General features: G+C 58.4%; 2 protein-coding genes across 6 annotated transcripts; one reads left to right on the top strand and one right to left on the bottom strand.

The window, feature by feature from the left end:
• Positions 1-2,078: 2,078 nt before the first annotated feature.
• Positions 2,079-5,408, top strand: ZDHHC12 (zinc finger DHHC-type palmitoyltransferase 12). Of its 3 annotated transcripts, none has more exons than XM_068552769.1 (5): positions 2,079-2,195; positions 3,681-3,817; positions 4,179-4,256; positions 4,423-4,589; positions 4,760-5,408. In XM_068552769.1, exons 1-5 carry the CDS (start codon positions 2,096-2,098, stop codon positions 5,067-5,069), a joined length of 792 nt encoding a protein of 263 aa, XP_068408870.1. In that variant the 5' UTR covers positions 2,079-2,095; the 3' UTR covers positions 5,070-5,408. The 3 variants fall into 3 exon arrangements, with proteins under 3 accessions (XP_068408870.1, XP_068408868.1, XP_068408869.1); XM_068552767.1 differs by having other exon boundaries at positions 4,782-5,408; XM_068552768.1 differs by having other exon boundaries at positions 2,108-2,195; positions 3,653-3,817; positions 4,782-5,408.
• On the bottom strand, positions 5,360-16,981 carry PKN3 (protein kinase N3). 3 transcript variants are annotated; one of them, XM_068552765.1, is made up of 22 exons: positions 15,502-15,683; positions 14,428-14,668; positions 14,086-14,231; positions 13,331-13,442; positions 13,130-13,257; positions 12,740-12,923; positions 11,151-11,297; positions 10,958-11,067; positions 10,705-10,848; positions 10,213-10,288; positions 9,961-10,129; positions 9,660-9,762; positions 9,481-9,548; positions 9,088-9,151; positions 8,851-8,942; positions 8,112-8,288; positions 7,347-7,409; positions 7,131-7,207; positions 6,554-6,696; positions 6,359-6,466; positions 5,969-6,049; positions 5,360-5,859 (listed from the first exon to the last, which is right to left on the bottom strand). In XM_068552765.1, exons 1-22 carry the CDS (start codon positions 15,514-15,516, stop codon positions 5,647-5,649), a joined length of 2,661 nt encoding a protein of 886 aa, XP_068408866.1. In that variant the 5' UTR covers positions 15,517-15,683; the 3' UTR covers positions 5,360-5,646. The 3 variants fall into 3 exon arrangements, with proteins under 3 accessions (XP_068408866.1, XP_068408865.1, XP_068408867.1); XM_068552764.1 differs by lacking the exon at positions 15,502-15,683 and adding an exon at positions 16,655-16,980 and having other exon boundaries at positions 5,361-5,859; XM_068552766.1 differs by lacking the exon at positions 15,502-15,683 and adding an exon at positions 16,655-16,981 and having other exon boundaries at positions 5,682-5,862; positions 6,016-6,049.
• Between the last annotated feature and the right edge of the window lie 3,058 nt (positions 16,982-20,039).

The following is a 20,039-nucleotide window of genomic DNA, read 5'->3' on the forward strand; positions in this document are numbered from 1 at the left end:
GATGGTAGAGACAAATGTTAAATACGAGATTATGACCCAGTGTGCGAGGAGCAGGGAGAAGGGAGCACAGAGCAGGCCCCTCCTGTGGGCCGGTGGGAGTGCGCAGGACAGACTGGAGTTAGCTGGGCCACAGCCCTTTAGGGAGAGGGAAGAGCATATGTGCAGATAAGGGACAGCGTGGTACCCTGGTGCGGGCAGGAGAGGCTCCTCACAAGGGGAGACATGCGAGCTGAATCCAGCAAAAAGACCAGGCTGCCAGCCCTGGCTGTAGGGGTCCAGGGAAAGGGTGTCCTAGGCAGAGGGCCCTGCCAGGAGAAGGCCTCGCAGGGAGAACCACGAAGCAGCCCACGTGGCTGCAGCAGAGTGGAGGGCGAGGGAGCCAGCAGGAGGGGATGAAGGAGCCGAGGCCGAATCCTGAGATGACTCTGCTTTGGCCCAGGATGGTCCTGGTTTACACCTGTTGTCCTAGGGTAACTATCAGCAGTGACTTCCGTGCCCCTGAAGTACTACTGAGGCTGCACCCAATGAGGGGGAGCTCTTCCCCAAAGAACAGTCTAGGTGCTGGTCCCAGATCACGTGCAACCATTCCCAAACGTGCCAGGTGGTGTGTCCCCAGTGCCCAATGACAAAGGTTCTCTCCTAGACCAAACTGTGGCCAGGCTCCAAGCCCTCTTCTCCGCTAGGCCTCAACCTTGGCCTGTAAAAACTATAGACTTCAGCGCAAGTGATTTCGTTCACTCCCACCTCTGACGTTAAAAGACTTAAACACTAACATAGCTTCTAGCAGCTCAAGGTCACATCCCTAGGATGACCCTAGCCCCCCCTTAAAGTGCCTGCCTGAGAAAGCTCCAGGCTGCCAAAAGAATTTACTGTTTTTAACCAACACCTGACCACAGGCCCCTGACCACCCTTTCTTAGAGCATTTACTAAAAAGGGCTTACAATTGTGAATGCTTTCTCTGTCCCTTTGAGGTGTATTTGTACCTCCTACAACTCAGGGGTGTCTTTCTCAAGGACCTGATAGCCATCCCTTTAAAATGTAATCATCAGGAAGGATCAGGCCTCTGTCTCCCAGTCTCTGTGGGAGGATAGAAGCTGAACTTCAATTATTGCCAGATAGCAGACACAGCTGGCCTAATCAGCATTTACCCTGACCCACTCTTTGTAATTTTTCACTTCTCTGAGTCTCTTCAAGCCCCTGCCCTTCCCCATCTCAGCTCCCTCATTCTCCCTTTAAAATACCCAGTCACCTCTATACAAATCAAAGTTGCACTGGGACTTTCCTGGCCTGAAGCCCTGGGTTGGGCAAGTCTGAAGGGTGTAGGTGCTGGCTTAGAGCTGGGGAGACAAGACAGTCCTGTGCTAGACACTCTATTTCCATTATTCAGTCCTCCAACCACCTCAGCAGGGGGGGTACTGTTATCATCTCCATTACATAGACAGAAAACAGAGCTCGCAGTGGTTCAGTAACTTGCCCAAACTCATACAGGTAGGAAGAGGCAGCGCTGGGATTTCTGACTCTGACCCAAGTTGGGCCCCTCCTAACCAGAATCTGCACCACGTACCTCCACTCTGCTCTCATCCCATCTGCAATATCTGAAAATGAATAGAAGGAGGTAAGGGTATCACCATGGAGCAACCTTGGGCGAGTCCTGCCCTCTCGAGGCCTCAGGCATCACATCTCCGAACCGCGCACAATTCTGCAACCTGAAGTCACAACACCTGGATCTTTGAAGCGTCCAGGAAGCTGTACGCATGCGTGAGGCTGTGGCCCTGGGGCTGGTGGTGGAACCCCAGTGGGGCTGGGTCGAGGCTCCCGACGGCTCCCCGGCTTTCGAAAGTTACCTGGCTGGTTGGGGGTGGGGTTGGGGGAGTTACCGGCTGCGCGCGCGCCGGCCCCGCCCTCAGCCTCTTCAGGCACCTGTGGGCTCGAGGGCCTACTCGGCCGCAGCTGCCGTCCAATAGGCAGCCTCCCTGACCCAATTAGGCCCCGCCCACAGCCTGCATCCTCCAATCCCAGGGTGGCGGCGGGCCCTCTCCCTCGGAGGGCCCGCCCCTCTGAGCGCTTCTTCCGGGTGGGGCCCCGGGCAGAGGCGATGGCGCCCTGGGCGCTCCTCAGGCCTGGGGTCCTGGTGCGGACCGGGCACACCGTGCTGACCTGGGGGATCACGCTGGTGCTCTTCCTGCATGATACCGGTGAGCCGGACCCCGCGCGACCCTGGACCCCCCCCCCCCGATCCCGCGTGATTCCCTAGATGTTTGGGTCTCACTGAGTCCCTTGCCGAAGCCCGAGAGATCCTGGGATTCACCCTATCTCCTCCAGCTCCTGAGGCCCCCTCCCCATCTCTCATTCCAAGAGCCACCTGCTTTCTGCCTAATACCCAGTTGATCCCTAATTAATTCCAGAATCTTCCTGATCCCTGCCAGATACCCTGTCTGTCCCAGGACCCACCCGGTGCCCACCAGATCCGACGACCGACTCGAGCCCCCATCTCCCCTGATCCTGGGACCCGCCCGACCCTTCCCAGGAATTGACTCCCAAGATTCCGAGGATCAACTAGATGAAGGACTGGCATCCCGCCCAGCCCTGTGGCCACTAGCTGCCCAAGTCCAGGCTCCCCAGCCTCAGGCAAGAGAACACGGCATAGGGGAGCAGCCTGTCCCTCACGTCCTCATCCTTGATTCTCGCCCTGGTAGCATTCATTCATCCCATCAACCCCCTTCCACCCTTCCCCCTCTTTACCCACCACAGGCCACCTCCGTGGCCACCTCCAGCACAAGTTTTCACCCTCCCTCACTACCACCATCACAGCCCCCACTCACCATCCCTCCTTGCTCCAGCATAAACCCCTGGACCGGGGGCGTTCTCACTTTCCTCCCAAGATCTCAAGTCTCCTCCACTGCCTCTGCCCCTTAGCCTAAATCCTGCTCAGTCTCCCCATCAGAAAGAACCCCCCCAGTGCAACCCCCCTTCCTTCTCCGCTCCCTTTTACAGTCAAGGGGCACCAGAGTTGGCCACACTCCGCTGTCTGGCTGTCTCCTGCCCCTCGCTCTTCAGCCCCCCGCCTCCCAAAATCCTTCAGTCACCTCCATGGGCTGGACCCTTCCTGGCCTGGGCTCCCCTGTTGTCCCTCTGCAGCATGCCAGCCAGCCTGCCGACCCTGCCCTCCTCTGTCTCTTGGGCATCTTGGACCTGGCCAGCCTCTCCTCATCTCAGAGCCAGACCCCTCAGCCAGACCCTTCCTCCCTCTCCCCCACATCCAGCCAAGTGTGGCCCCATCAGCCCCCTTACCCCCCTCTGTCCATCCCCTCTTCTCCACCCTTCCTGCCAGTGCCCTTGTCCAGACACACTCCTCTCCGTGTCCCAGATAAGCCTCCCCTCTGATCCATCTTTACTCCAGCAGTAAGAGGGCTTTCAGAAACATATCTGACCCTATAACCTTCCATGGTTCCCTATTGCGCTCCAGAGAGAGTGTAGATGAACTGCTTTTTTTTTTTTTTCGCTGAACGTGAACTTCTCCCTCCTGCACCCTATGCAGTGGCCACACCTGACCATTCATCAAACTCCATCTCCAGGCCTTCCCTCAGCCAGGGACACACTTCCCACCTCCAACTGCACCCCTCACCTGCACCCTCCTATTCTATCGCCGCAGCCTCACTCTCCCCCTCTGGCCTCTCCAGCACTGCGGCAGTGGGAAGAGCAGGGGGAGCTGCTCCTGCCCCTCACCTTCCTGCTCTTGGTACTGGGCTCCCTGCTGCTTTACCTGGCTGTGTCACTCATGGACCCGGGATACGTGAATGTCCTGCTCCAGCCCCAGGTAACCAGGGGTCCCAAACATCTCCTCCCCCCAACAGGGAACTCAAGGCCCCAGTAACAATCTCATGCTAGACCCTGTGCTGAGGGCTTTTCTAGGGAATCCCAGGGAATCGTCTTGCCAGACCTAGAGCCCCATCCTACAATGAGGAAATTGCCAAGACCCAGAGAGGGGAAGTAACTGGCAGAGGTCACACAGCCTCGCAGTCCAGGGCACTCTGCCCCACTCTACCACCTCCATTACACAGGGGATGGATCCCCAAATGTGCACACTCAGAGTTAAGCTGGCCCCCAAGGGAGCTACCCACCAGTGCCCTCTGCCTCCCAAGGGAACCCCATCTCATACTGTGTCCCCCCATTTTCAGGAGGAGGCCAAGGAAGAGCAGACAGCCATGGTTCCTCAGGCCATCCCCCTTCGGCGCTGCAGATACTGCATGGTGCTGGTGGGTGATGCAGGGACCTCCGTGGGAGGGGTCGGGCAAGATTGAGACTCCTTGGCCTCATCCCTCCTCCTGGAAGGCCTCCCAGATGCCAGCCCTGACCTCCCGCCCACATTGTTGGGTCCAGAAGGGAGCCGGTGTTGAGGCCCGACTCCCTGTGTGCCCACAGCAACCCCTGCGGGCCCGTCACTGCCGTGAGTGCCGTCGTTGTGTCCGCCGATATGACCACCACTGCCCCTGGATGGAGAACTGCGTGGGGGAGCGCAATCACCCACTCTTCGTGGCCTACCTGGCGCTGCAGCTGGTGGTGCTTCTGTGGGGCCTGTACCTGGCATGGTGGGTTCCCCCAGCGCCCTGGGGTGTGGGGGGCCAGGCAGCAGGCACCCACCAGGTGTGGAGAGAGCCAGGCTCCCTCTTCAGGGGCCTCGGACCCTCTCCCAAATGGCCGGCCCACCGGGGGTCCCTGGGGCAAAGCCGCCACACACACACCCGCCAGCTCTGGGTCCCTGTCGCCCTCCTTCCCTGCAGGTCTGGCCTCCGCTTCTTCCGGCCTTGGGGGCTCTGGCTGCGGTCCAGTGGGCTCCTGTTTGCCACCTTCCTGCTGCTGTCGCTCTTCTCCCTAGTGGCCAGCCTGCTCTTGGCCTCGCACCTCTACCTGGTGGCCAGCAACACCACCACTTGGGAGTTCATCTCCTCACACCGCATCGCCTACCTCCGCCAGCGCCCCGGCAACCCCTTCGACCGCGGCCTGACCCGCAACCTGGCCCACTTCTTCTGTGGATGGCCCTCGGGGTCCTGGGAGACCCTCTGGGCTGAGGAGGAGGAAGGCAGTAGCCAGGATGTTTAGGGTTGCTAGAGGCCGGGCCACCATCTTGTGCCTGAAAACCAGAGGGGCTGCACCCGGGGTCGTCAGCCCTCCGAGGTCCTGGGGCTCCTCACTCCTGCCCACTCCTCCCAGGCCTCAGAGTGGAGCTGAAGGACAGAACCCTGCCTCAAAGGCAGAAGAGGAGGAAGAGGACCCATGGTGGGGCTCGGGCACAAAGGACCTGGGCTGCGGAGACTTCCACCCTCCCCGCCCCCCAAGCCAGGCTGCCTCCAGTGCACAGTTTTATAAATTTAATAATTCATAAAGCAAGTCAAGTATTCAAAAAACAAACCAAACTGCTCCTCGCTGTGCCACACTTTCGGGTCCAGGTCTCGCAGTGGGCAGGGGAGAGGTGGTCGGGAGAAGGGAGGGGAGGCAGCACTTTGCCCGGGGACTCAGCAAAGCCCACAACAGCAGCCCGTGGCCGCCACCTTGAGTCCCAAGGGCTCATCAATACCAGGGCGCCCAGGCGGGCAAGCAGAGGCTCCAACCGTCTGAGGGGCAGGGGGTAGAGAGCCCGGGAGGCCCTCAGGGCTCCAGGAATCGCTGGGACACAAAGTCGAAGTCCCGGAAGGCAGCCTGTTGGCGGGCGGTGAGGGGGCTGCGGGCATCAGGCGGCGTCAGGGCAGGCGGCAGCCCCGTGAACTCACCCTCAAAGTAGCGCAGGTCTGTGGGGCCGCAGAGGGTGGGCACAAACGGGGGCCGGACGGCTCGGGCGAGCAGGGCCTGCCAGTCGGTGGTCTGGGGGCAAGGGTAGAGGTGCCTCAGACGAGGGGAGTGGCAGCCCCGTGGGCCCTTGATGCCTCCCACTGTGCCAGGCTCCTGGACCACTGCGGCCCTGGCCACTCACCCTGAAGAAAGGCTGTGTCTTGATCTCCTCAGCATCCCGCTCCCCCGCCCCCAGGCGCTTCTCGGGGCACTTCTGGAGGAGCTGGGGGAGAGGACAGGTGCTCATTCAGGGCGCTCAGGGCGCTCGGGCCCCAGGCACTGCCCGCCTCCCCCTCTCCAGCCTCTCAGGTAGGGATCCCCGAGCCACGAGCAGCTGTCGGCCCAGCCCTGGACCCTGCGGTGATTACCTTCTTTTTTTTTTTTAAAGAGTTTGTTTTGTTTTGTTTTTGGGGGGACGCACCACGCAGCTTGCGGGATTTTAGTTTCCCCGACCAGGGATCGAACCCGTGCCCCCTGCAGTGGAAGTGCAGAGTCTTAACCACTGGACCACCGGGGAAGTCCCTGCGATTACCTTCTGAATGAGCTCAAGCCCTTGCACCGACAGAAAGCGCGGGTATGGGGCTTCCGCATTGACGATGCAGTCAAACACCTCCTCCTCGGTGTCCCCTGGAAACGGGCACTGCAGGGATGGGGCTCAGCAGGGTATGTGGGCCACCCCACCCCCACCTGACCTGGAGGCCCCAGCAGCACCCCGTCCAGCGCTCACCTCGCCCACCAGCATCTCGTAGAGCAGCACGCCCAGCCCCCACCAGTCCACAGCCCGCGTATAGGCCTCCTGGGTCAGCACCTCAGGGGCCAGGAACTCCGGGGTGCCACAGAAGGTGCTCGTCCGGTCCCCAAAGCCGATCCCTGCAAACCAACATCCACACTGATGCCAGCATGGTGTGTCATCCACAAGAACCTCTGTAAGAATCAAGCACCCACCCTTATGACCCCATGTACTGAACCTGTGCTGAGCCCTGCCCCATACCCTTGGAGGTGGAAACGGTTTTTATGCCACTTGATTGATGAGGAATCTGAGTCTCAGCCAAGCTCATGTGCCAGGGTCACGCAGAAAGCAGAACCCAGTGCCCTCTCCCAGCCCAGGATCTCCCTCTGGCCAAGGGCAAGGGGCTCTTTCAGAGCTTTTAGGGCTGAAAGGACGAGCCAATGTGTCCAGCTAGTCCCTGGAATGAGGGCTGAGAGGCAGATTTCCTGGGAGCTGCCACTTGCCCACCACCCTGCTGGCCTGGGCTGAGTGAGCACGGCTGAAAGACACGGGATCCTGGACAGGAGGCACCCACCTTCCTTACAGAGCCCGAAGTCTGCGATCTTCAGGAAACCCTGGGCATCCAGCAGAAGATTATCCAACTTAAGGTCTCTGAGGGCAAGGCGGGGCAGATCAAAGGGGCTAAGAAGCGCTGAGGCCCAGGGAACAGCGGCCCCACCCCAGAGCAGCCCAGGAGGAGGGTAGCATCTGCCCCCTCGCCCACTCCCCCAGCATCTCGGGGGCAAGTTACCTGTAAATGATCTTCTGCTCATGTAAGAATTGCAGGCCCAGGACCACACAGGCCAGATAGAACCTGGAGGGTTGGTGTAGGGGGGAGTTCAGGCCCAGGACTGTGGGGGACAGGGCAGGGAGGCACCAGGATGGCCATGGCCTGGGGACCCCAGATGTCCCTGCCAGAGTCAGATGTGGGCGAGAGACTGGGAGGAGCCTCATGTGTAGCAGGGGCGGGGCTCCTCCAGATAACAGCCTGCCCTTCCTGGGCTCTTAGATTGTGCCAGGGATGACACCGAGTAACCTCACGCCTATCCTGGCATCCTCCCAGCAGCCTGCTGTGGATACCCATCATGCCTACTTTTCAAATGAGGATCTGAGACTCCTGGTAAATGACCCACCCAGGGTCACACAGCTAGTGGCCGAGCTGATGTGTGAATCCAGGCTCCAGAGCCCACACTCTGCTGGGCAAGAAATAACAACACCAGCTGTCGGTCACTTACTGCTCACCAGTCCCCGTGCTCGGCAATTTCTAAATGTTACGTTCATCCATGCAACAAGCCTATGAAATAGTCATCATCAGCCCAATTCACAGCTATATAAACTGAGGTCTGAGGTCACAAATGCTGTGAGGGTTGATAACCAGGATTTGAACCAAGGCCTCCCTGACTCCATGCTCTTCTGCTGATGGGCACCCTGGAGGAAGCAGGATGAAGGCGTTGCCAGGTACAGGGAAGCAGGGAAGGCTTGCTGGAAGAGGCAGACAGGAGAGATGGGAACCCACCGGGCCTGGGGCTCAGGGAAGACGTCCTCATGGATCTGCATCATGAGGTCGCCACCGGGCACGAACTCAGTCACGAAGCAGGCGTGGCTGGAGGTGTGGAAGCAGGCCAGGAGGGAGAGTAGGAAGGGGTGCCCCATGCGGCCCACAGCCTCCAGGATTCGCTTCTCGCAGTACAGGCTGCAAGAGGAGGGTGTGGGTTTTAGAGGGAAGGAGGGAACCCAAAAGGGAATGAAAACCTCCCCTGACTATGCCCTGTCACCCACACAACACCCCTGGGTCACTGGCTCTTGTCAAAGTGCCAGGCAACTAGAGTGATGGTTCATATGTATCAGGAGCTCACACAGGTCTTTTTTTTTTTTTTGGCCTCGCTGTGTGGCATGCGGGATCTCAGTTCCCCGACCAGGGATGGAACCAGCACCCCCTGCAGTGGAAGCGCGGAGTCCTAACCACTGGACCACCAGGGAAGTCCCTCACATAGGTCTTGAACCTGTACCACCACCCTGTTCCCATTTCACAGATGAGGAAACTGAGGTGCATAGAAGAGGGGACCTGCCCAACGGCACACAGTTAACAACTGCAGTTGCTAACAAGAGAGCCCAGGCCTGGCTGGCCCCACAGGGTCACCTCTTACAAGCCCCAGTAGCATTCAGCTGCCTTCCTGGGCCACCAGCCCAGGCCTGCCATCCTGGGTACCCTCCACGTGCCCGGATGCCGGGAACCCCCTGGCCTCAGCACACACCTCTCTATCTCGTCCCGGCTCAGCACCTCCTGCTTCTTCAGCGCTTTGATGGCATAGTATTGGCCTGTCCCCTTGAACTGGACCAGGAGAACCTGGGGACCAGAGAGAGATTGGGCTCCAGGTGGGCAGTACAGGAGTCTACTTCCCCCACCCACCGCCCCGCAGACCCCAGTGTCCCCCTAGCTAACGTGTCGGGGCCTGCCCACCCCCCTCCACTGCACCCCCTCAGCCCGCTACCTTCCCGAAGTGGCCCCGGCCCAGCACGGCCAAGCAGCGGAAGTCCTGAAGCCGGGGAGGTTTCCTGCAAGAGAGAGGGTACAGGAAGCCCCTGGGACAAGGGCTGGGGCTCCGCCAAGGGCCGCTCCAAACCCTCCCTCCACGCCTGGTCCTGGGCTGTCCCCACCTGTGGGGCAGGAGGGGCAGGGGCTGGAGAGGCCGGGTCAGGGCTCCTAGGACTGCCATTTCCTGGGGTCTGGCATGCAGGCGGAGCTCACTAACGTGGGCTCCGCAAGTGAGAACCTGAGAGCAAGCCAAGGAGCTCGGGGCGATGTGAGAACGCCTGACAGGCACACACCCAAGTGAGTGGACAGATGTCTCTCTCAAACGCCAAGGTGAGCCTGCCAGGGGTACCTGGTGGCTGAGGCTGGCAGAGATGGCTCGAGTCGAGTCCTGGGCTCCATGTGGGGGCGTTTGGTGCTCTGTGAGGGCAGAGGGGCTCAGGGCAGAGGGGGCTTCCTCTCCCTTTTCCCTCCAGCCCTGCCGTCCCCACCCAGACAGCCCCCAGCATGACCAGCCCTGCCGCCACTCACCGGCATCTCCTCGGGGGTCGGCTCCTGGGGCAGGTAGAGGCGCGGTGGCTTGGGTGGGCATTGGATCTCTTCTCGCAAGGGGGTCTTCTTGGGCGGGAAATTACTGTGGGGAGGAAGCAGACACACGACCAGGCACAGGCGGATGGAATAGTGGCGGGGCTGGGGGGGGTGGACCCACAGCCGTGTGAGACAGAGAGACAGAGAGACAGGTCAGAGGGCGAGCAACGGGGACAGGCATTGTCTGCACGTGTAGTGAGGTGACTCCACAGAGAAGCAGGCAGCCTGGGGCGAGGCTCCTCACCTGGGCGAGGCAGGGGCGGCGGCCCCCCGGGGTGTGGCTGGGGTCTGGGAGCACCCTTTCGGGGGGCTGATGGTGCTTGGGGAGCTGCAGGGGGGCAGCAGGCTCATGACCAAGCGCCCCCAGGCCGCCATGCTGAGGTTCATCTGGGAAGCCCTCAGGAAGTCCTGACCTGGGGCAAAAGGGGGCTCAGTCCCGGGGTGTCCTAAGGGTCCCAGCCCTGCCCCCTACCAGCCAGCCTTCTCCACACCACACCTCTGCGTTTTGAGAAAATGCGTTTCTGCCTCTGGAGCCGGGGCCTTCTCTCAATGACAGGGTCACAGAAGGTCACCTGCGGGGGCAGGGGGCAGGGCTGAAGACCAGTCCCCTCCCACCCCACCTGCCACGGGCACCTCCTCAGCCTCCAGGCTCCCAGCCTGAGCCCATGTCAACAGACGCAAGAGCCAGAAGGACTCAGAGAGATGGATCCAACATCCTCATTGGTACCAGCGGGGAAACCGAGGCCCGGAGAAGAGAGGCGGTCCAGGGTCACATACGCGGCAGGGCAGTCAGGACAAGGATGCAGGCCGCTAGGCCCCCATGACGTCCTCAGAGAGGGGCTGGGAATCCTTCCTTCCTCTAGATCTCCTCCCTCTGGGCCTCAATTTCCACTCCTACGTGTGGGTGCGGAGCACAGTCTCAAAGGCCCTTCTTTGCTCTAACGGAGCCAGGGGCCCACGAGGTCAGAGGGCAGGGGCCAGTGGGCACCTGGGCAAAGAGCAGCCCCTGCGGCACCAGGCTGAGGGAGAGCTGGTGACAGGCATTGTCCAGGAAGTCCTCCAGCCTCAGGAAGGCCACGCCGCACAGCTGCCTCCAGTCCCGCCAACGCACCCCGATCTCCAGCTCTCGGGCCTACAGTGGGGAGGCCAGGTTGAGGGGTGGAGCGTGGCACCAGCCACTACCTGGCCGGCCTTCCACCGCACGGCCCACGGTCACCCCTGTTCACACAAGGCAGCCTCACCCGCTCCAGGGGGACGACAAAGGTCTGGTCCCAGGACTGCTTGGCCACAGGCCCCCAGCCCGTCTGGCCCACAATGCGATTGTCCACCTTCAGCACGGCCAACACCTCACCTGTGGGGTCAGAGCCGGGGTTCAGGGCAGGCCAGGAGCGGGGGTCCTTCGCTGTTCCCCAGCTTCCCATGCCCCCTACTCACTGGCCAGCTCGCCTCCGCCACGCTGCTGCTTGGCCCTGCTCCGAAGCCAGCCCTGGGAGGGGCTCCCGGCCAGCGCGGCCACGGGGGAACGTCCCGGCACAGCTGTCAGCAGCTGCTCACAGCCCAGAAGGTGGACCTGCAGCGTCCCTGTCAGGGAGCATGGTGGGGGGCCGTCATCAGGTGCCATCCTCCAATGGGCCCCTGGGACCCCAGGAATGCTACCTTCTCCTGGAGGTATAGCTAAATCCAGACCTTGCCCACATTAGGCCTCGGCAGCCACCTGCCACCCTTGGGGCCGGCCAACTGGTCCTCCCCTCCTGCACACTCTCTACGTGTTGGGAGAAGCAGGGACACACAGGCAGAGGAGTGAGACTCAGACCTCAGCCAGGTTGCACGGGACCACAGCGCACGGCGACACACTGCTCAGGGCTCAGGGCCTAGGAATAGCGCCATGGCAGGGATGAGAGCCCGGGGAGGAGCAGGATGCCTGGCGCGCTGACCTGTCCCACCTCTTCCCTGGGCCTGTTTCCCCATCTGTACAGCGGAAAGGAGCGCCAGCTCAGCCCCACCTCCTGCAATGGGTACAAGCGTGTTTTGCCAACCAAGCAGATTCATTTTAGGGTCATTAGAGATTTGTCCCTCAAAGGGTAGAGGAAGCAGTGGGACTCTGGCCGCCCTTGGGGACATACACTGGGCCTAAGAGCGCCATTTAGGGAGTCTGGGCCTGGGGTTTACACTCTGAGAGACCTCATAAACCAAGGCAGTGCCCAGGGTGGGAAGATCATCTTAGGAAGAATGATTGGAGGAGTATGGGTATTCAGCCAGAAGACAGGATGTGGGGTGGCCCCAAGTACCTGAATTTTAGGCCATTTAACAAGCCCTTACCCCCACCTTCCCCAACCTGTCTACTTGGCTAACCCACATAAGCCCTTCAAGGCCAAGCTCAGACACCACCCCCTCCAGGAAGCATTCCTTGATTCCCTAAGGGCCAGGTGAGGGGGCCCGTCCAGCCGCTGTACTTCCCCTTCTCAGCTCTGCTCACAATGAGATGTGGCCTGTCTACCCTGCATCAGCTCTGTGTTGGCAGGGGCTGGGCTCTCTAGTTGGCACCGTGTCCCAGCTGGGAAGCTCAGGGCTTCCAGAGTTGACACTGGTAGATTATTTGGAGGCAGATCCAGCTTGGGATAAGGAAGAACCTTCCAACGGTCCAAACTGCCCAGGACTGGGTATCAAGGCCTCCAGGGCTATGAGCTCCCTAACACTGGCACTTTAAGCACTCTCACGGTTCCTCACTTAAATAATAGCTTCACCGACTGAGCGATCTCTGTGCCCGCACGGTGCTGAGCACTTCACATGCAACAACTCACTGAATTTTCGCAGCAACCCTATGAAATAGGTGCTGTTATCACCCCCATTTGACAGAGTGAAAAACTGAGGTCTGGAGAGGGGATGTCAGTTGCACAAGGTCACACAGCTAGGGGATGGTGAAGCCAGGATTGGAAGTCTTCTCCAAGATTCTTCCCCACTGTGTTTCAGGCTCCTCCCTGGAAGGGAAGGAGAGCTCTGAAGTAGGAGGGACTCCCGGGTACCTGTCATGGCAGTGGGCTTCACGAGTGTCCCTGAAGGCTGGGCGTTCCCAGACACAGCAGTCCGCAGCTCCCGGGCCACTCTGCCACGCAGAGGGTGGGCAGGAGGCAGTCCCTCCAGCAGCTGCTCCAAGGCCAGCCGCAGGAGGTCCAGTTTCTGGGAGGACTCCTGGAGCTGGGCCTGAGCCTGCAGAAGGGATACAGGGCCATGGGGTAACGGCAGGGGCAGTGGCTCAGGCCACCTGGAGACACCCTGGATGAGGTCTTAGACAAGAATGTGCCTCCTGTTTCCTCATTGCCACCCCTCACAGCCAGTCCAGCGGTGTCTCCCGCCACTGCAGAGGGTGGTACCACTCAGAGAGGCGCAGCAATGGGAGGGGACCATGATCTGACCTCGGCTAGCACCTTGCGGTCCTGCGTTCGCCGGCTACCAAGCAGCTTCACCACGTTCTTGGCGCCCTCGGCCACGGCAGCCTCGATGCGTAGCCGGTGCCGCAGCTCCTCCACCAGCAGCTCCGGTCCTAGGAGGAGGGGGTCAGCCCTCAAGCCCACGCCCTGCTCCGCTCTGCCCATCCCCACTTCTCAAGGCCTCACCTGGCTCAGGGGACCCGCTGGCCTCCAGGCTGCTGATCTTCATTCGTAGAAGGGCCACCTTCAGCTGGCTGTCCTGTAGCATCTGCTGGGCAGCTGCCAGAAGCTTCCTCTCCTATGGGGTTGTGACATATGCCCCCTCAGGCCAGGACTAGGCCAGAGCCTCCCTGGTCAGACCAGGGACTGGAGCAAGCCTCCCCCATCAGTCTAGGATTGAAGCTAAGCCTGTCTCGGTAGGCCAGATACTAGAGCCAAGCCTCCATTTTTAGACTAGGTCTGGAGCAGACCTCCCCCATCAGACTAGACAAGGGAGGGCTAAGGTCAAGCCTCCCTTATTAGATCAGGGTGAGCCTCCACATCATGCTGGGAATTGGGACAGGTTGGGAGTTGGGCTGAGATTCCCCATTAGACTGGTGTTTTGCCTTCTCTGTTAGACGAGGGGTTCGAGCCATGCCTTTCCCACCAAGCTGAGATTTAGGGTTCTGCCTCCCCTGTCAGACTAAGGGTGAGACTGTCTCCTTTCCAGGGTCAATGGCTGGGTTGCATTTCCCTATCAGAATAGGGGCTGGTGGTGGGATGAATTGGGAGATTGGGATTGACATATACACACTAATATGTATAAGATAGATAACTAATAAGAAACTGCTGTATAAAAAAAAATTCAAAAATTCAAAAAAAAAAAGAACAGGGTCTGGATCACCACCTTCTCTAATAATCTGAGAGCCAAATCTCTTCCCCTCAGATCCCAGGGGCCTTACCTTGGGAGTGCCACTGGCATACGTGTGGGTCATATTCTCGGCTCCCTGCTTGACCTTCAGCTCTACCTGCAGCTGCCTCTGTAGAGCCTCCAGGTGTCGGGCCCTTGGCTGCTCTGCCAGCGGCCAAGGTCCTGAGGCCGCAGGTTCTGTGTGCAAAGAGTGTGGGGCTCATGAACCCCTCCCCCAGAGCCGAGAGCCCCCCATGGCCTAGCTCTCTCCTCCCCGCCCCTCCCGGGCAGGGGCTACATGAGGAGGCTCTGAGAGAGGTCAGGGCCAAGGCCAAGGAGCTGGGTCAGCCTCCCGCCTGCTGTCCCGAGGGGCCTGCTCAGACTCCTCACTCACCAGCCGGGCCAGGCCCGGGGCCGGGCAGCAGGATGCGGGCATGCAGCTCCCGCAGCTCCCCGTGCAGCTGCTCCAGGCGGCGGTTGGAGGACCGCAGCAGCTGCTGCACGTGGCCCAGGTGGCGGCGGTCGGTGGCTACCCGCCGCAGGTTCTCCACACCCTCCTTGATTTTCAGCTCCTTCTGGATGGCCCGGCGGATCGCCTCTTTCTCATCCCCTGGGGGCCACTGGCCCGCCCCAGGCTGGAAAGGCAGAGGCATTAGTCCCCTCAGTCCCCACCTCCACGGCCTCAGCTCATCACAGGCGGAGGGGGAGGGAGGCAGGCGTGGTCGGCACCCAGGACTGACACCCACGGTTTGGGAAGCATTTATGAGCTTAGAGCTAGTATCCCTAAGCCAGATGGAAACCCCAAGGCTATTTATCCAGCCCATGCTCCTGTCCTCTGCCATCAGAGAGAAGAGTAAGGGGAAAAAAATTGTCAGTGTTTACATGGTGTTCTGTTCTAAGAGCTGTGCAGACATTCACTTGTTGATCCTGACAGCAACCCCATGAGGTAGGTTTAGTTATTATCCCCATTTTATAGATGAGGAAACTGAGACACAGAGAGGTTAAGTAATTTGCCCACAACACAGGGAAGGAGATGCACCATCATCTCTTGGGCCCCAGCCTCTCCCTGCCGGTCATGCTTACATCAGGCTGCTCTCAGTCTGGGATCCAGGCTAAGGTCTGGGGACCAGAAAAGAGGCTCGGCACTGAGAAGGGCCCCCCCAATGTCACGCAGACAGGGCAGCCTGTGGCCTGAGGAGAAGCTAGGGCTGTTCCCCTGATCTTCCGACACCCCAGCTGGCAAAGCAGAGGCACAGAGGGGTTGAGGAGGTCTCTGGGGGCCCACTCCCAGCTCAGCTCCTGGGAGGAATTAGAAGGCTCTCTCACTGCTTCACCCCAAGTGGGAGCAAGAAAGAGGAAAAACTCTTTCCCAGAGACCATTTCAAACCAACCGGTGCCGATGCTGACCTCAGCCCAGGGTAACCCATGACGCCCCCAACCCAGGACTGCCTCAGAGCCCTCACCTTACCTCTCGGCTCTCCATCTCCTGAGCCCAGTGGAGCCTCAGGGACCCCCACCCCAGGCCTCCGCTGGCCCTCTGGCCCGTCTGTCAGAGGGCAGGGGCGGGGCTCAGGAAATCCTTTGAGGGCCCTAGGCCAGAGGGCCAGCGCCAAAGGCCTGAGCAAACAAAGATCCCACGGAGCTGGGGGCCCGGCACCGGGGTCCTGAGTCACCCAGCTGCCGCTGCTGGGCGGAGGTTAACAGGAAATCGGAAAATGTGTACAAGCCACGGCTGGAGCAGGCAGAGGGACCTCCGGAGGAAGGGGGAGGGAGGGGACAGACGCAGCCCTGAAAGTTGCCCAAGGGGTGGGGGCACTCTAGGAGTCTTGTGGAGAACACTTCACCCTTGACCAGAGCCCATGGTCCTGCCTGCTCCGGGCTGGAATCCTGCCAAGTGCGCACACACCTCTCCCTTTCTGCTCCGCGGCTGGGGCGCTATCTTGTGCACAAACGTCTCCACCCCCATTTGTTCTGGGCTAGTACCCCACCTCTCCCCACCCCCCAGAAAGACACACAGCCTCGGTCCCATGCGAACCTATTGCCAGCTCCGGCAGGAACCCCGCCCCCTCGCCATTTGGTCTGGAACCCTGTGTACCCGAGGGTTCCCCCGGGAACTGGGTAGGCCCCTCCCTCTGGGGTCCCCACTCCCCGCCTGCCTGTGTGCTCTGGGAAGGACCCCACGACCGCGAGGGAGTGGCACCCTCCAGGCGGAGGAGGGTTCTTCTCCCCTCCCAGAACCCGTCCCTAGGTGCCTGCACGGCCCCCCTTTGCTTTCGCAGCGGATGCACATCGGCCTTAGAGTGCTACCTGGAAGAACAGATTTTAGGAAACTTTGGGGCCCACCCTGGTGGCCCTGACTGCGGACTCAGACGTGCTCATGGGCAGGCCTGACTGGAGGCTCTGATTCACTTGGAGGTGATTTGGGGACGTCTCCAGGAGGCAGGAACGACTTACCCCCAGTGCTCAGGTCTGCCCTGCGAAGGTGTAGGGGGGCGCAGGGCAAGGGCTGGGAAGGGACACGGGGAGGGGCTGGGGATGCGGCCGGAGCCCGGGGCGGTGAATGAGGCTCCCCCCACCCCCCGGCCCGCGCCCGCGGCCCGTCCCCTCCGGGCGCCGTTCACCTGCTGCGGCGCCCCCTCTTCCATGGCGCCGCTCGGGCAGCTCGGCCCCTCCTCTCGACCACTCCGGTTCCGGAAGCCCCGGCCCCTCCGCCAGGGCTTTCAAACTTGAAACTTCCCGGGAAGCGGCGCCGGAGTCGCGGGATCGGGCGCCCCCTCCCGATGTCCGCTGGCCCTCGCGGGACCTGGGATCAGCGCCGCCTCTCGGCCGCGCGGGATCGAGCCTGGCTCCTGACCCAGAGACCCCGGGGCCTCCCCCGGATCCGATGTTCCGAGGGATTTGGAGCCCAGTGCCCCTCATCTGAGGCCGCGGTTCCTGCTCCTTGAGACACTGACCCCCGCCCCGCGATACAAGGGCAGAAAAGGACATTTCCCGGGCCGGAGTTCTCGTTGTCGGGTCGCGCGCCCAGAGGGGCGGGCCCGGGTGGGGACAGCGCCGCCTGCCGGCCGCGGGGCAATGCCTGTGTGGCCTGTCCTCTCTGGGCCGGGTCAGCCTCTTCCTCGGAACCCCGCCGCGACCTGGCTCCCGCCCGGAGTCTCTCTTCCTCTCCCATGTCATTGGTGTAAAATGGGCTAATCCCATACCTGTCGCCCGCCAAGGAGCCTTGGCCCTGTCTGTAATCACTGTAAGAATGTATGCGTGGGAAAACAATAAAGCCTTACCCAAATTACACCAAATTACAAACGAATCCAAAATCCCTCAGGACCCCTGCCCCATCACTTGACTAGACTGGAGCTTTCTGGTTCAGCCAGAGCTGCTCAGCCTTTGCCCTAAAGGGCTCATCTAAACAGAATACACATTTAAACCTTGAGAAAAAGCCACCATTTCAGGAAACTAGCCTGTGCTAGGCGGTTCTTGCAATGGCTTAGGTACGTAGGGGACCCTGGTTCTTTACTGCCTAGTCTAGGGTTGTTTAGGCAATTCCTGTTATCCTGTGCTCACCAGCACTTTGTGCCAGGACTTTACTGGAAAGAGCCTCGTCCAAGGGGCCGGAAGTGAGTAAGGCTCAAATACTGAAGGTGGCTTATTTGCTGACTTGGAAGAGGTGCCCTCCAGTGCTTTTATAGGAGGAAACCATGTCAGTTCCACTTTGCTCTATCACCTCCTTCACAGTGGACTGGAAAGTGAAATCGGCAAAACATGGGCAATCCTGGGATTGTCCTGCAACGGGAAATCAACCAAGTGACGTGAACATATGCAAAGGAGACTTGGTTCACTGGGGGACATGCCGACTTCATAATCAGAGCCAAGTGCGACACTTTTACATACATACAAATCAGAATTATTGAAGGTTAGACATTTAACAGCTAGTAAGCAAGCTAGCCAGGCACATGGTAGGCTCCTTTAAGTGGGGGTTATCGAGGTGCCCTTAGCTGAATGTTAATGTTAACAAATAATTGAGAGGTAAAAAGACTACCAGCTTCTGACTGTAGGTCATGGGTTTCAGAAAAAAAACATCAAACGAGCAAAGCTCTGCCTTTCAGGAGGGTATCTAGTTCCCATCTTGAGGCTCATTTATCCACTCCTCCAGCCAGAAAGCTGAATTATGTGGAAGAACAATGATAAAATTTTAAGTTTGCTGTGAAGTGTTTCACTGTCTCAGTGGCCACTGAGGGAAAGGGGTTCAGAAATAGAATACATCCACCTTTCCTAATGAACCCCAGGCTGGACAAACCTATAGCCCTGGGCTGATGGATGAGTCTGACAAGATAGCTGCATCTTACATGTCTGATGGTGATGGTACTTCATAAAATTGTAATTCTTAGGAAAATTGAAGTTCACATTTAACACCCAGTGGGTAGTGAACAGCCCAAACGAACTCTGGCTAACGAGCTATTAAAGTTGTGTAACATCAACCTGAAAGGAACTGTCCCAACAAGCTACATAAAGAAACATTTACCCCTTTCTGTACTTTTTTCCCCCTTCTTGGTACTGCAGACATCAATCCATCTACATTTAGATTTGCCTCCCTTGGGTAGTATCTGAGTAGGCGATGTCACTAACTAATCAAGTTGGAACACACCCTCCACTTTAAAAGTCCTCCCTGTTCTTGTTCTCATCCCACAACTGCAGTCCCTTTCCCCTCAGACCCATTAAAAATAAAACTTGTAAGTCTTCATTAAATGAAATCCTGAAAGTCTTCATTTTTTGCAACAGAATCCCATTCTTACAATAGCCAGAAAGGGTTTATAGCAAAATGTAACAAAAAAGGCAGAAAAAACAAATTTGTGTTTATGGGACCAAGTGAAACCATGAAACCAGTTGTGTTATAAAGCAGTAATGATAAAGATTACCAAATTAATACACAAACACAATTATACAGTCCTCTGAAGCCCCCAAACTCCCAAGAATCCATCAAGTAAAAGGCTCCTACTTTTCAGCACCCAAACAGCTAACACAGGTGAAGCAGGCCAGATGTCAAGCAAATCTGTCAGCCCAACAAGACATTCAGGTACTCCACTGTCATTTAAACTCTACATTTTAGAGCCAGCATTGGTTGAAATATAAGGGCCTGTCATGGAGGTCAGAGAGCACAGACTAAAGTCTTAAAATATCAGTACATCTCTGGAGAGACCACCTCGATTGCAGAGCATTCCGTAAAAGTTTTGAAATTAAATGTAAAGCCACATTACAAGCTACTGTCCTCTCTGCCCCAATTCATGCAGTTAAGTTCCCCTTGTAAGCAGAGTATGGCATACCTTTGGAAGAGGATGTCCCAAGAGAAACGACCTAAACAGCCACTATTTGCTCTTTTCTTTTTAGATGTCCTTGTACCAAAGGCGCTTTGAGCCATTCACCTGGCACTTCCCAAAACATACTTGCCTAAGGGCCAGCCCAAGAACTCTTGCAGCTGGAAACAAAGCACACTACTTTGTAGCCATCTTCCAGTACACTAAGTTTGCCCCTTGTGCCTTCTCACAGCCTAGCACTCCTTCAGACTTATGGGCACAGCAGAAGCTAAAGGGTTGTCTCAATAATTGGGAAGAAATTACCTTTAGGGGCTCCTATTTTTTGACCACATTCCCCAAAATAAACATTGTAGTTTGATTAAATAACCTAACAGTGCCATGACCTCAGCAGCACATTAAAAACCAGTTTTGGTAAGCTGTCACTGTGTGCAACAAAAATCACAGGTTTACTTCATGAGTATTACTTCAAGTGACTTTTTTTTCTGTAGTGAAAAGTCCCTTAAATGCTGAGACTTCAAAATCAAAATACAGAATCCCCTCACGAATCTACTACATTCCAAGTTAACAGTAACTTGTCCATGACTTCCAAACATACCTTTCCACGTAGATGTACCTATGATCTGAAGCGCAGCTCTCCCCATTTCCCAGTCACTACGAACGGAAATAACAAGACCAAAAAACAAAAACAAAGCAAAAA

The sequence above is a fragment of the Eschrichtius robustus genome, chromosome 10 (assembly GCF_028021215.1).
Source record: "Eschrichtius robustus isolate mEscRob2 chromosome 10, mEscRob2.pri, whole genome shotgun sequence".
Lineage (NCBI taxonomy): Eukaryota > Metazoa > Chordata > Mammalia > Artiodactyla > Eschrichtiidae > Eschrichtius > Eschrichtius robustus.